General features: G+C 34.7%; 1 protein-coding gene across 5 annotated transcripts in view; it reads right to left on the reverse strand.

Moving 5' to 3' along the window:
* The window catches only part of PHF14 (PHD finger protein 14), a 199,913-nt gene that overhangs the window by 11,910 nt on the left and 170,987 nt on the right, over positions 1–17,016 (reverse strand). For 2 of the 5 annotated variants that reach the window (XM_070369785.1, XM_070369784.1), the window contains exon 18: positions 7,651–7,684. The exons of 2 other annotated variants lie outside the window; for them this stretch is intronic. In XM_070369785.1, the coding sequence (XP_070225886.1) occupies positions 7,651–7,684 (34 nt within the window). Of the gene's footprint in view, positions 1–7,650; positions 7,685–9,984; positions 10,115–17,016 lie in introns of those variants that run through there. One more of the 5 variants, XM_070369786.1, reaches the window with a different exon arrangement.

Below are 17,016 nucleotides of genomic sequence, written 5' to 3' on the forward strand. Positions count from 1 at the left end.
TTACGGTTACCAAAAGGGAAAGGGGTAGGGGGAAGATAAGTTAGGAGTATGGCATTAACAGATACACACTACCATTTGTAAAATAGATAAACAAAAAGGATTTACTCTACAGCACAGGGAACTATATTCAATATCTTTTAATAGCCTATAATAGGCATAAAAAATTTATTGTGTATAAATATGTGTATAACCAAATTGCTCTGCTGTACATGTGAACCTAACACAATATTGTAAATTAATATTAAATTAAAGAATTATAAGCCCAGGTCCAGATGGCTTCACAGCTGAATTCTACCAAAAATTTAGAGAAGAGCTAACACCTATCCTGCTCAAACTCTTCCAGAAAATTGCAGAGGAAGGTAAACTTCCAAACTCATTCTAGGAGGCCACCATCACCCTAATACCAAAACCTGAAAAAGATGCCACAAAAAAGAAAACTACAGGCCAATATCACTGAAGAACATAGATGCAAAAATCCTTAACAAAATTCTAGCAATCAGAATCCAACAACACATTAAAAAGATCACACACCATGACGAAGTGGGCTTTATCCCAGGGATGCAAGGGACTCTTCAATATCCACAAATCAATCAATGTAATACACCACATTAACAAATTGAAAAATAAAAGCCATTTGATTATCTCAACAGATGCAGAGAAAGCCTTTGACAAAATTCAACATCCATTTATGATAAAAAAACTCTCCAGAAAGCAGGAACAGAAGGAACATACCTCAACAAAGTAAAAGCTATATATGACAAACCCACAGCAAACATTATTCTCAATGGTGAAAAATTGAAAGCATTTCCCCTAAAGTCAGGAACAAGACAAAGGTGCCCACTTTCACTACTACTATTCAACATAGTTTTGGAAGTTTTGGCCACAGCAATCAGAGCAGAAAAAGAAATAAAAGGAATCCAAATTGGAAAAGAAGAAGTAAAACTCTCACTGTTTGCATATGACATGATCCTCTACATCAGATCAGATCAGATCAGTCACTCAGTCGTGTCCGACTCTTTGCAACCCCAAATCCTCTACATAGAAAACCCTAAAGATGCCATCAGAAAATTACTAGAGCTAATCAATGAATATAGTAAAGTTGCAGGATATAAAATCAACACACAGAAATCCCTTGCATTCCTATACACTAATAATGAGAAAATAGAAAGAGAAATTAAGGAAACAATTCCATTCACCATTGCAATGAAAAGAATAAAACACTTAGGAATATATCTACCTAAAGAAACTAAAGGCCTATATATAGAAAACTATAAAACACTGGTGAAAGAAATCAAAGAGGACACTAACAGATGGAGAAATATACCACTGTTTATGGACCGGAAGAATCAATATAGTGAAAATGAGTATACTACCCAAAGCAATCTATAGGTTCAATGCAATCCCTATCAAGCTACCAACGGTATTTTTCACAGAGCTAGAACAAATAATTTCACAATTTGTATGGAAATACAAAAAACCTTGAATAGCCAAAGCAATCTTGAGGAAGAAGAAAGGAAGTGGAGGAATCAACCTGCCTGACTTTAGGCTCTACTACAAAGCCACAGTCATCAAGACAGTATGGTACTGGCACAAAGACAGAAATATAGATCAATGGAACAAAATAGAAAGCCCAGAGATAAATCCACGCACCTATGGACACCTTATCTTTGACAAAGGAGGCAAGAACATAAAATAGAGAAAAGACAATCTCTTTAACAAGTGGTGCTGGGAAAACTGGTCAGCCACTTGTAAAAGAATGAAACTAGAACATTTTCTAACACCATACACAAAAATAAACTCAAAACGGATTAAAGATTAAATGTAAGACCAGAAACTATAAAACTCCTAGAGGAGAACATAGGGCAAAACACTCTCCGACATACATCACAGCAGGATCCTCTACGACCCACCTCCCAGAATACTGGAAATAAAAGCAAAAATAAACAAATGGGACCTAATTAAAATTAAAAGCTTCTGCACAACAAAGGAAACTCTAAGCAAGGTGAAAAGACAGCCTTCAGAATGGGAGAAAATAATAGCAAATGAAGCAACTGACAAATACTTAGTCTCAAAAATATACAAGCACCTCCTGCAGCTCAATTCCAGAAAAATAAATGACCCAATCAAAAAATGGGCCAAAGAACTAAATAAATATTTCTCCAAAGAAGACATACAGATGGCTAATAAACACATGAAAAGATGCTCAACATCACTCATTATCAGAGAAATGCAAATCAAAACCACAATGAGGTACCATTTCACACCAGTCAGAATGGCTGCTATCCAAGTCTACAAGCAATAAATGCTGGAGAGGGTGTGGAGAAAAGGGAACCCTCTTACACTGTTGGTGGGAATGCAAACTAGTACAGCCACTATGGAGAACAGTGTGGAGATTCCTTAAAAAACTGGAAATAGAATGGCCTTATAACCCAGCAATCCCACTGCTGGGCATACACACCAAGGAAACCAGAACGGAAAGAGACACATATATCCCAGTGTTCATCGCAGCACTGTTTATAATAGCCAGGACGTGGAAGCAACCTAGATGTCCATCAGCAGATGAATGGATAAGAAAGCTGTGGTATATATACATGATGAAGTATTATTCAGCCATTAAAAAGAATACATTTGAATCAGTTCTAATGAGGTGGATGAAACTGGAGCCTATTAAACAGAGTGAAGTAAGCCAGAAAGAAAAACACCAATACAGTATACTAACGCATATATATGGAATTTAGGAAGATGGTAATGATAACCCTGTTATACAAGACAGTAAAAGAGACAGATGTATAGAACAGTCTTTTGGACTCTGTGGGAGAGGGAGAGGGTGGGATGATTTGGGAGAATGGCATTGAAACATGTATAATATCATATAAGAAATGAATCACCAGTCCAGGTTCGATGCAGGATACAGGATGCTTGGGGCTGGTGCACTGGGATGACTCAGAGGTATGGTACAGCGAGGCAGATGGGAGGGGGGTTCAGGATGGGGAACATGTGTACACCCATGGTGGATTCATGTTGATATATGGCAAAACCAGTACAATATTATAAAATAATTAGCCTCAAATTAAAATAAATAAATTTGAAAAAAATCCAAGTTAAAAGTTTTAGAAGTAAAAAAAAAAATTATACTTCAATTAAAAAAAGTTTTTTGCTTAGTCAAGCCCTATAGTTACTATTTACCTAGACTATGTATCAAATCACTGTCAAAGAAGTAGAATTTATATAAATGGAAATATCACAATCTTAAAGTGCTATTTTAGAGAAGAGATAGAAGACATTCAAAAAGTGAAAGGTAACACAAACTCCCATAATGAAAATGATGTTATTTATATAACTTGATGTTTAGACTTGATAACTGTCCTATTATATAAGAAGTTATCAAAAGAAGCTGGGTGCTTCATACTCACCGTACATGTTTTTGCAATGCTTTTAAAATCAAATTTGTCTCAACACAAAAAGAACAGATAAGCAAACAGATAAATGATATTTGTTAGATGATTTAGAAATAAGTATACTTATGTTGTAAATACTGTAAAGTTTCTCACCAAAATAATATATAGAGGTTATCAGTTATGAGTAACAGTTTCAGCATTTCTGTGATATGGACAGCTCATTACAGACTCCATACTGTAAACTAGTAAACTGTATTTACTGCTTGCTAGTAAAATCATAAAATCATTCAGAGATACTGAGTTATGTTTCACACATGAAATTCATTGTAGTGTTTTGAGGATTCATGAAGTTTAATAAGAACCATGAGAATCAAACTCAACTCTTAATGGTAAAATAATCTTCTCATTTTACAAGACTCTTCATCCCTTGACTCATATTAAACATTTTTATCTTTTAAAGATAATATTAAGTATTGAAGTAAGTTCTATTCCTAGAAATCCTTCCTTTCTTTGTCTTGCAAAAATGTATTGAACAATGACTGTGTGTCAGACACTGGGAAAGGTACTGGAAATAACAAGATGAATGAAATGTCTTCTGCCTAGAGGAGCCAGTGTTCCAATGTGTTAGAAAAGTGAAAGTGAAAGTTGCCCAGTTGGGTCTGACTCTTTACAACCATATAGTTCATGGAATTCTCCAGGCCAGAATACTGGAGTGGGTAGCCTTTCCCTTCTCCAAGAGATCTTCCCAACCCAAGGACTGAACCCAAGTCTCCTGCACTGCAGGCGGATTCTTTGCCAACTGAGCTATCAGGGAAGCCCAATGTGGTAGATAGGCAGTCATATAATTACAGTGCAATGCAGAAAGTATAATTTAAAGTCTATCAGGCATAAAATGTAAAGAGAAAAAACTGAACTATGACAATACATAAGGAGAGTTTTTTTTTTTTTAAAAAGAATGAGTTATAGTCTAGAGTTGGGGTATGGCATCAGAATAATATATCCTCCTTCATTCTCTATGATTGGTATTCTGCATCTTTGAAACAAACGCTTCTCAATGTAACTTACACTGACTACTCTTTTATTAAGTCAACATTAAAGGACTACCTCTTTGAGAAATAAACTTATGCTTAAAAGTGATTTTTTAAAACTTTACTCCCAAGGGAACAGATTAAGTTGCTGCAAATGTCTCTATTTCAAGTTGAATGCTATTTTCCCTAGAGTGAATCCATTAATCTTCTCAGTTTTATTGGAAATTAATAGCTCATTAGACATCCAAGTAACACATTTCCTATGGCACATTAATTTTTCATGAGTGAAAAAAAGTTTAATTTTGCTTCAAAAAAAAATAACATTTTAGAAAATTCCACATAGAAATTTTCTCTAGTTGTGGTACTTCATATCAGACAGAATCAAATATAACAGCCACATTTTCTACATTCTGAATTCAAAATAATTGTATAAACACTATTTTGCTCTTAAAAGAAAAGTGTTCAATGTTTTAAACTCTTTGCTTTAAACTGTTACCATAATGAAAACCAAGTACTGATACCCTTGTAAATGATTGCCAAAAGTAGGCCTTGTGGCAAGTACCAAATCAGTTACAAAGCTTACCTGAAAATGTATTTACTTAACTGATGTTTTCTATGACCAATTAGTTATTCTATAAGTATAAACTATTTCTCAATATTCCATGATCAACACTATAAAACATTAGAAAAAATATTTGATAAAATGACATTTGAAAAGATCATTCAGAGAGCTACAAAAGCCATTCATACACTTTCCCCTGATTATCAACTGTGTGTCCATTATTGTGATAGGTGCTAATAAGAAAAAAATCCCCCAAAACTGATATATAAGGCAGATTCTGAGCCTTGTGAATCTTTTAATCTCTGTCCAAAACAATGATTACTAACTATAATAGCAATTAAGACATGTTCAATGAAAGTACAAGGCTATGAGCATTTCACTAAAACAGCCTAAAAGTTTCAGAGAAGCTTGTCCCCGTCCTAAAAATGACAAATACATTCAGACCTGGAGGATAAGATGGAGAGGTAAACCTAAAGTCCACACACAGATAACATCAGAAGACAAAGAAACATCTTAGATTAATTAACCCTACAACCATCTAATAGTCTTAATTCTGAATATATCAACACAAAGCATGAAATATTAAAATGTTACATTTTCTATTACTTGCAGTTAAAGCATCCTTACCAATACAACACTGGAATGTTTGCTAATTTTCTTCTCTTAGTTCTCTGAATTTTCCCCATATCTTATTTCTTTTAACTTCCTTTTATCAATGTTTTTAGAACTCTGTTACTCTTAACTGGAGATGGCTCTAAAGGGCCTCAAATGCCATCTATTTTATGTTGACTCTCCAATTTATACCTTCAGCCTGGCATATATTCCACGTTGTAAGGTCATATGTCCACTGCTACTTGATATCTTCACTGAACTTTTAAATAAGGACTTCAAACAGACCAGGTACAAAGCCAAACTTGATTGCCTTTCCCCAAGCACTGCCAACCTCCCTCAAAAGCCTTATACCTCTCTTGGTCTGTAATTTACTCAGTTGCTCAAATACAAACTCTAGGAGTCATTCTTTGATTCTTTTCTTTCTCTCATACTCCAGAGCCAACTCCTGTTGTCTCTATTACCACAAATAATACAATTTCAGTATTTCCATTCCATATTTCCTGCCAGGATTACTCTAATACCTTCCTAATCAACTGCTTCCATTTTACTGTTGTACAACCGATTCTCCATATAACAGGCAGCAATTTTTGTAAGGCATGGAGGTTATCACATCCCACCTTTGCTTGAAACCCTCCAGGAGTGCTGTATTTAGACTAGAATCCAAACTCCTGCCATGGCCTATAAAATCCTATAAAATCTGGCCCCTCCCACCTTTCTGGCTTCGTCTTCAACAGTTCTCCAACTTGGTTATGTTAGCTCCAAACATGCTGGTCTTCCTTTTGATCCCTGGACAGATGGCACTAGCTGTTCTCTCTGCCTTTAACTTTATATGCCTAAGTTGTTCTGTTTTTGTTATACAGTCTTAGTGAGTTCTCTGACATCATGCACATGGAACCAGCCTTTCCTCCACCAACCAGACTGTTCTTCATAACTCTTATCACAATGAAATAACCATTTACTTGCTTATTTTATATATTATCTGTCTTCCCTCACTACAGTGTAATCTCCATGACAGCAGATTTTCTCTGTCTTGCTAACCACAGAATCCTCAGAAGCTAGTGTCATTTCTATTATATCACAGTCTCAATATCTCTTTACTGTATGAATAACTACCCTACTATATAACTGCACAGGAAACAAATAGTAGTTTTGACTTTTTCAGTATTTATTAAATACAGAGTTTTCACATATGCTGTATCTAATACTCACAAGTGCCAGGCAATGTAAGTATTATCATTCCTATTTCCCATCCAGAAAATTGAGAATTAAAGACATTAAAGAACTACCATGGGTAACACACCAAAAAGTATAAGAGGACCTGGATTTAAACTCAGCTCTGTCTGACTCCCGGAGAAGGCAATGGCACCCCACTCCAGTACTCTTGCCTGGAAAATCCCATGGATGGAGGAGCCTGGTGGGCTGCAGTCCATGGGGTCGCTAACAGTCGGACACGACTGAGCGACTTCACTTTCACTTTTCACTTTCATGCCTTGGAGAAGGAAATGGCAACCCACTCCAGTGTTCTTGCCTGGAGAATCCCAGGGACGGGGGAGCCTGGTGGGCTGCCGTCTATGGGGTTGCGCAGAGTCTGACACGACTGAAGTGACATAGCAGCAGCAGCAGCAGCTGTCTGACTCCAAAGAATTCTCCTTCCAGTATTCCAGACAAGTAGAATTGCTCATGATCAGTAAATTTAAACCTCACTTATATTTCCAAAATACCAATAATTCATCTTTTGTCCAACAGATACTGATCACATTAATTGCTCAGTCATACAAAAAGATCTTAAATCTGTCTTGCAGAAATGACTGAAAAGCAATCTTTAAATCCAAAACAGTTTAGCCATTGTGCACCTTGAAGATTATTTATAGAAATCCTGATAAACATACCACTTGCCTTTTCATTTTTTCAAGCAATCTGACAATATTAGGATTTATTGTGTTATATTTCCTAAATCTCATGAAGATATAGAAATGGTTGAGAACAAAAAGGGGTACTGGGAAAATGTTGCAAGAAACAGTTTCTGAGAAACATAAAATTCTGCCATTACCTTGGGATGGCTGCTCTTTTGTCTTCAAATAAGCCTGTGTAAAGAAGATTTATTATCAAGGTCCATGGCCTTCTCAATTCTTTGACAGATATCAACACAAAGGCTTACTTTCTCACAAAGAAAAAATAGTCTCTATTTTTAAGAAAAAGGATCACAAGCCTTTACAGAGGTAGGTCTGTGAAGGACTCTTGGAAGTTTTTGGAAATGTTGAGAGTTCAAATTGAAGGGTATCAAAAGAAAATGCTGGTATAATATTAAATTGAATATAAAGCTGACAAAATACAACATTTAAGGAAAATTAAATTATAAAGTTAAATATAAAATAACTTTTTAACATAAAAGTTAATGATCTCATAGCCACATTATGTGGCAACCATATTGTTCAATCAAATTCATTAAACATTTGGAAAGTGCTAATTTTCACAATACAGGTGTTCAACAGTTACCCAGGAAACAAATCTCTAATTCGCCATTGAAATATGAAAGCATTTTTAAAAGACAATTTTACTTTTGTTAACTTTTAAAGATACTATCATGCATTTTATCATAGACAGAAAATACATAAACAGTGTGACCTTTTAATTCCAATTTTCTTTTAAAATTAAAAAATAAGCTGTATATTCTGAATTTCACCACAGTTTGAAGTGTCTTGTTGATATATGATATATCTAATTTCAAAAGAATGATAAAGCAGAATATAACTGAGCAACAGCAGGCATTGGAAACTGTGATACCATTTTGCCTCCTCTGAATGTAGCCTAGCATGAATCATTGTTAGGACTCAGCACACAAGTAGTATACCCCATAATTAATTTGATTATGTATTTTATACATCACAAGCAGCTCAATAAATATGAAGTAATAGGTTGTTTTCTGTAAAGTTATATGGAAAGCTTGATCACATTTTCTACATTCAGAACAAAAAGTGGGCTTCTAATATACAAAATAAATCTACATCGTTATTTAAACTAAGATTTGCTTAAAAAAAATTAACGATGTGTAGGCGCCAGTGGCAAAGAACCTGTCTGCCAATGCAGGAGATATAACAGACACTGGTTCAATCTCCTGGGTCAGGAAGATCCCGTGGAGGAGGGCATGGTAGGCTACAGTCCATAGGGTCATAAATGAGTTGGATGTGACCAAAGTGACTTAGCATGCACGCACAATAAAAGAATAAGAAGAAAGAAGGAACAGGGAAAACTAATGAAAAACGTCCTCCTCTCTTTCTTTCTTCTATTCTTTCAATCAAAAATTATTAAGTGAATACCTACTACATGCTGTGCATATGTTCAGGGTAGAGAGGAGAACAAACAGCTGATCCTTTTTCAGAAAACTTATGGACGTGAATTGTAAAACTGAGTTCAACTTATGCCTCCTACCTTCTCTATTCCTTGTCAACAGACACCTCTATGTTTCTTCAGAAAGTCAAATTATTTTGTTTATAAAATATTGCAAACATAGCAATAATCATAGCTATAACTTTTAGCTATAACTATTGAAACCCCCTGGATATTTCTTCCCCAATACATTCCTCTTCCTTCCTTTTTACCAGACGTGACCAATATGCTGAACTAGACATCACTCATTGGTATGCTTTCATACCATATTTTAACATTTTATATGAGTGGCATCATATTAAACTTCTACAACTTCCAGGTTATTTTCAACACTTATATTTTACTTATTTATTTGTTATACTTTCTTAAAATAACATACATGTTTTCAGCTCAAAAACTAGCACTACAAACTAGAAACAATCCAACCAAGTTAAGGTGGTGACAAATATACCACTATTATTTAATCTTGTTTGCAGATACTGGTCAACACAATTAGAAGAGAATGCCATGAAGTATAAAATTGTAAGATATGATAAAACCACCTCTATTTGTTTATACCTGGAAATATCAAGAGAATCAACTGAAACACATAAACAGAATTCAATGAGCACCTCTGTTTATGAGGAAGATCAACGGTAGGTAACAGACTACAACAATTTAAATAGACAACTATTATGTTCTGTATCCATATTCCTCTAATTACCTCTGTAAATTTTAAGACTGATTAAAGAAAGAATACTGCTTGCTATGTGTATTTCTAAGAAGAGCAAATCAATATATTAAAATAAACAATTCACATTAAATAAGTCAGATGCTAAGTTAAATAGATTTCATTGGTTTTCCAGACCACTTTTCTCTATAAAGAGCCATAAAATTTTAGAGACAGAAGGGAAGGTATTCTAGAGGATGGATCGTTTGATCCATTCTATTTATTCTACTGATAGAGAAGCCATTCTTAGAGCACATAACTGACCTCCCCAGGATCCCACAGCTACTAAATAGTAGAGCTGGAATCAGAATTCAAGTCTTCTAAGCTGCTGTCTGGAACTGTTTGTCATGATGAGCCAGTATTGACCATAATGAATCAGTATGATTTTAAATTAAATGCTGGTAAAAATATAGCATGCCTAAAAGCAAGACAAAAAATGTTGGTGAGGTTGTGTGTACCTAGGTATTCTAAGAATCAACGTGATCTTACATTGTAAAATAATTGTGTGTTCTTATCCAAAGCATCTACAAGAGCACAGTGGACAATGTATATACCTCTGGCCTCAGACAAAACTATCCCAGTCCTGCTTTGACACCTACTATTGGTGTGACCTTGGGAAAAGCACATGACCTCTCAGTCTCAGCTTCCTTATATGTAAAATATAAAAAAAACTAAAAACTAACCTGAAAAAAACACACTTTGGGGATCAGAAATATGATTATGCATAAAAATTATACTAATAAAATATTTAATTTACTAATAAAATGTGTTAACATAGTAGGTGCTCAAAACAAAGCCAGCAATTATTACTAAAGAAGTTAAAATACATTTCCAAAAACCAGGCTTGAAAGTTGAGAAAGTTGGTTGGAGAAAGTGCTTTTCCTTTTTACCAGAATAAAAATGAACAGTTTTGCTTCCTTTTCTAACTAGAATTTTAGTATTTCAATGCTGGTAGTAACTGCAATGTTAAGAATTACTTAAACCTGTAATATAGAAGTGTTTTCTATTTGTTTATTAACCTGCAAATATGTAAATGTCTATTCACTATCTGCCAGGTTCCTTTCCAGAAGGTGGAGAAACAAGTGGTAAATAACAGTATGTCTTTGTCCTCATAGGTCTTATATTTCAACAGGAAACAGAATAAACTGTTAGCAGATAATTTCACATTTTGATGTAGTAGAAAAAACAAAGGAAAAGAATACAATGTGTGTGAGCACAGGTTTCCTTAGATAATGCAGTCAGGGAATGTTACTATAGACGTAATATTCAGGCTGAGATGCCAGCCAGGTACTAGCCTGTGAAAAGAGAATGTACAGGCATAGGGAACAAGGGCGAGGGCCTAACAGTACAGAAGAGCTCAGCAGGTAGGACACCAGTATTTGTGGCAGGAGATGCAACGTTAGGCTGATTCCCTTTACAGTGAGAAGCCACTGAAGGATTTAATACTAGTAACATAATTTGATTTTGAGCTTTAAGGTTATTTTGGTTGCTATATAGAGAAAGAAGGATAGGGTTATAGCTAAGAATGAAAATAGAAAAATAAGGCAGAAGACAACTGCAACAATACAAATCAGAAATGATGGTGGCTTGGAGCACTGTAGTAGTGGTGGGAATGACTCAGACATGGTTCTGAGTCAGGACAGGCTATGAGGGAGAAATTGAGGAATAAACAAAAGACAATAATTAGAACTGATTGCTGTTTGTGGCACACATAAATGGTAGTAGTGAGTTGGGAAAGAGTAAGAGACAAGTAAGCTATTATGGGAGTGAAGAATGATCTGGAAACAAAAATTGTATTTCAGCAACATTAAACTTGAGACAATCTTTAGCTGTCCAATGGGAATGTCAGGCAAACATCAGGATACATGAATTTAGATTGTGAGGGAAGAGTTCAGGGCTAGTATTCGATATCTGGAAGTCTCCAACTTACAGAGACTATATGCACTCATCAAGGGAATGGCATACAGACAGAAAAGGGTCCTATGGACTAAGCCATGGAAATAAAACTGGGCACAGGTGGAGTACTCAGCTAAGAAGATTGAGAAGGAGTTGCCATTTATGTAGCATGAAAATTAGGGGACTTTGCGGGTCATCAGTTCAGTTCAGTTGCTCAGTTGTATCCAACCGTTGCGACCCCATGGACTGCAGCATGCCAGGCTTCCCTGTCCATCACCAACTCCCTGAGCTTGTTTAAACTCATGTCCATTGAGTTGCTGATACCATTCAACCATCTCATCCTTTGCCATCCTCTTTTCCTCCTGCCTTCAATCTTTCCAGCATCAGAGTCTTTTCAAATGAGTCAGTTCTTCACATCAGGTGGCCAAAGTATTGGAGTTTCAGCTTCAGCATCAGTCCTTCCAATGAATATTCAGGACTGATTTCCTTTAGGATGGACTGGTTGAATCTACCTGCAGTCCAAGGGACTCTCAAGAGTCTTCTCCAACACCATAGTTTGAAAGCATCAATTTTTCAGTGCTCAGCTTTCTTATATATATATATAGTCCAACTCTCACATCCATACATGACTATTGGAAAAACCATAGCCTTGACTAGACGGACCTTTGTTGGCAAAGTAATGTCTCTGCTTTTTAAAATGCTGTCTAGGTTAGTCATAACTTTTCTTCCAAGGAGCAAGCGTCTTTAATTTCATGGGTGCAGTCACCAACTGCAGTGATTTTGGAGCCCCCCAAAATAATGTCTGTCACTGTTTCTATTGTTCCCCCATCTATTTGCCACAAAATGATGAGACCAGATGCCATGATCTTAGTTTTCTGAATGTTGAGTTTTAAGCCAACTTTTACACTTTCCTCACTTTCATCATTTCTTCTTCACTTTCTGCCATAAGGGTGGTGTCATCTGCATATCTGAGGTTATTGGTCTGGAAATCTTGATTGGGAAGTGTTAAAACATTTCAAAGGAAATGAAGAGATTCTTTTTGAAAGAGTTAAGATATTTTCTATTTCATATTCCTCTGGTATTAGTTTCAAAGTCTTCTATCACACAAAAATTATTTGCTTTCAAAATACAATTCTGTAACATATAAATATTCTATTATAGGAATTCTCATATTTAAAAAAATTTATTTTGTGTTGGAGTATAGCTGATTAGCAATATTATGATAGTTTCAGGTGGACAGCAAAGAAACTCAGCCATACATATACATGTATCCATCCACTCTCCCCCAAACTTCCCTCCCATCCAGGCTGCCACATTACACTGAGCAGAGTTCCCAGTGCTAAACAGTAGGACCTTGTTGGTTATCTATTTTAAATATTGCAGTGTATACAAGTTGATCCCAAACTTCCTAACTATCCCTTCTTCCCATCTTTTCCCCTGGCAACCATAAATTTGTTCTCAAAGTCTGTGAGTTTATTTCTGTTTTGTAAATAAGTTCATTTGTAACAATTCTTCTTAGAGGAATACTCATTTTGACTGTAAAGCCCTAGAAACTATGTCATAAACATACTGTCTTAAGCCTAGATTTTCCAGTGAAATATGCTAAAATAATACTAGAAAGCAGGAGACCCAGGTTTGATCCCTGGATCAGGAAGATCGCCTGAAGGGGATGGCTACCCACTCCAGTATTCCTGCCTGGAGAATTCCATGGAGAGAGGAGCCTGGTGAGTTACAGTCCATGTGGTTGCAAAGAGTCAGACACGACTGACGTGACTAACACACTGAGTTCTTTCAAAACTTCTTCTAAAGTTTTCATTTCATTTGTCTATATTCTCTTTTAAACTACAAGTATCAAGAGGACAGGGGTTATATCCTTTCAAGGATGCTCCTAGTAACTATTACTGGGCCCTACACTTTACAACAGGTTCAGTAAATATTTGTAAAAGGAAGGAAAGAAAAACTCTAGAAAGAAATACACCAATATGCCAACAATGATAATCCCTCGGAAATATGGTATGACTTTTGTTTTCTTTATCCATTTCTCTGAATTTTTCAAATTATCTATAATGAACATATATTACCTGCATAATGGGAACAAAATAATTAATATACTTAAAACACAGCTCCTAAAGTAACTGGTCACTTAATTCCTTACACAACAGGTATGTAACAATATGAAAAATGTAGTAGTCAAAATAAATTGATGTTACATAGTTACTTATAGAATGCATTTATGCTAAATGAAATTTATATATTTAATTTATAAATTACTATAGCACATCATCTTCAAAACATTATCTAAGGACGTATTTTAGTATATAGGCCATAGTTCAATAAAACTGTGTTTTTCATTAGGAAAAGGCAATATCAAGTCAAAATCAAGAAATTGCTGAACTCACAAAGGATGTCAAATATTTCTAACATAACACCTTTTAATTTCTAATTTTTAGAATGCAGATCAAGAGTTATATAGCTTGTTCCTCTCCTAGAAAAATATTTAATTACAAAAATATGTAAAGAGTACTAAATTACAGGGCTACATCATGTGCATGAGCAGAAAAGAAAATTATAGATTTTTCAAGCTGATAACTTTTTTGATAGTCAACTAGCCATTAAGTTATTAATACTGTTTTATCACTGTATATTTATGTAGGATAATAATTTGGCTTTGAGATGTCCAAATAGAAAAATATGAACTATTAACATAAGAACTATTTTTTTCACTTTTATTTTATTTCACTTTTTTGTTGTTGCTGTTTTTGAATTTTAGGAGTTTTTTGATGATCTTGTATAGTGAGCATGTGACTAAAACAAAATCTTACTATTATTTTTTCCCCTATCATAACAGGATCTTCTTTAAGGTTTGTGATGATAGGTTGAGCTTCTGATACTATTTTTAATAAAATATTGCTTCCTTACTTTAATATATAGAAGCTACATTTTCAAGAAGGAAAATGCTGATGTTATCTTGGTTATAAGCTTGCTGCTGAAATGATTGAGATGGTTTTCTCTCCCATACAATATCAGTTTAAGGCCTTTCTTTTCAAAAATGAATTATAGCTGATACTTCAAACCTATTTTATCTGTATCTCTTAGCTGAGAAAAATGAGAAAACATAAATATTTATTCTATATAAATGGAACAGACAGAAGATGTAGATAAAAATGATTCATTATGGAGCAGTGAATAATTGCTATTTGTATCATTATTTGAACAGAAAGGGGCATTAAGTATTTGTACCAGCTTTAAATCTGAGGATACCTAAAGTTACTGAGAAAATAAAAAATCTACAGTTTTGTGTGTTTGGGATAGTGTGTTTGTGGTTCACGATTTTGTATTGATAATAAATTTAACACTGTTCTCTGTAGCATACTTTGGAGAAAATTCAATAAAACCTTGCCTTACTTGAGATTCTGTGTATGTAAGACAATCCCTATCCACATCAAAATAAAAAAAGTTTAAGAAACCCTAATGTAAAAATAAACAGTGAAGCTATAAGTAAATTATTCATTTACTTTGCCATTTCTGATATCTCGATATTCAAAAGATAACCACCAAAAATTGTACAGACAAGTAATTCTCATCGTCTGATAACTTGAAGAAAATATGTTGAGTATTTTTTTTCTTTCATGAAGCAGTAGTTTTAACTTTGAGGAGACTACATTGAGAGGAGAAGGAAGTATTACATAGAAACAGCAATATCATTGATAAAGTGATATAAGCATAAAAACTTATGCTTATGTTTGGGTGCTCAGCCGTGTTTGAGTCTTTGCAAACTCAGACTAACCCATCAGGCTCCTCTGTCCATGGGATTCTCCAGGCAAGAATACTGAAGTGGGTTGCTATTCCTCCCCCAGGGCATCGTGGCAACCCAGCAATTGAAACCAAGCCTTTTGCGTCTCCTGCACTGGCAGGCGGGTTCTTTACCACTAGTGCCACCCGGGAGTGCTAGAAATAATTTCAAACTAACCTTTAAAAAAAAGTAACAAAAAATAACCACAATCAGAGGTTCCCTTACTACACTGATACAAAATGAAGCTGATTAATTTTGAAGAATAAAATCTGTACCTAGATTAAATTTACTGAAAGAAACATGCATCAGATTACACTCTTCATAAAATTCAGACTATTATATAACACAGTGCATAGGAAATTTTTACATAACTTAATTTTAAAATGGTAAGAAAATATTTTTATTTTATGTACATACTCCAAACAATAAGCCCAATTAGATAATCATGGAAATTATATAATACTTGGGAATTACATAAGCACCGTAAGACATTTACCATGAATGTATGTAAACAAACACTGGACACTGGCACTATATATGAGAAAACCGAAGGATTTGAAGACAGAAGGTCAAAGTCCTAACTGATACTTATCATTAAGTCTTCCACAATTCATTCACAAACCTCTTGGAACTCCAGATTTCTTAACTAGTGATAGCCTTAAGGGAAAAGAGATCTAAGAGAATTTACCAGTTTACCTATAACTTTATAAGTCACTTCTAGATTTAAATTCTAAGATTCCATTATTTTACATGAATGAGAAGCAAACTATTATGAATAACACTCAAGGGAAAACTGGTGTTTTCCTCAAGTATCTTGGGAAATCAATTCTTTCCCTGGGTAAATAATTTATAATTCTAACAAACTAAATTTTAAAGGCAGTTTTTACTTGTTTAGGTAAGTCTGAACACATTTCAGTATTTACTGACCTCTTTTATTAGCAATAATTCTATATCAAATGAAATTCAACACTAAGAGCCTGAGTTAAACATTGAGACACTAAAAAATACAGTATTCATAAAAACCTCTGTTGAAAAACTGTGAAATACTATTTCCATATATGATTCCATATAAATCTAGAAACCATAGGCTGCAAACCTATAACCAAATTAATACGATTCTATTTTTCTCAGTCTTTTTTGACAACTATCATATAAGACCTACTCAAAGTTGTTTGATATCTCTTATCTCTGGGTTATGAAAAATCAAACATGTATGCAACAGGATAATTTTGTTTTACTCACAGAACTGTAAAAAAAAATAGATTAACAATGGTGTTAATAGCTATAATAATAATTATGAAGGTATGTGTTACCATTTATATGTAATGGGCCAGTAATTATGTTAGGCAGGCTTCATTGGTGGCTCTGTGGTAAAAAAAATCCACCTCCCAATGCAGGAGATGTGGGTTTGATCCCTGGGTCAGTAAGATCCCCTTGAGAGGAAATGGAAACCCATTCCAGTATTCTTGCCTGGGAAATTCCACAGAGGAGCCTGGCAGGCTACAGTCCAGGGGGCTGCAAAGAGTCAGACACAACTTAGCGACTAAACAACAACAACAATTATGCTAGGCATTCTACACACCTATATTAATACTATTCTCTGATCTTCAGAACTTGCCTACACAGTATTA

This window comes from Bos mutus, chromosome 4 (genome assembly GCF_027580195.1).
Source record: "Bos mutus isolate GX-2022 chromosome 4, NWIPB_WYAK_1.1, whole genome shotgun sequence".
NCBI lineage: Eukaryota > Metazoa > Chordata > Mammalia > Artiodactyla > Bovidae > Bos > Bos mutus.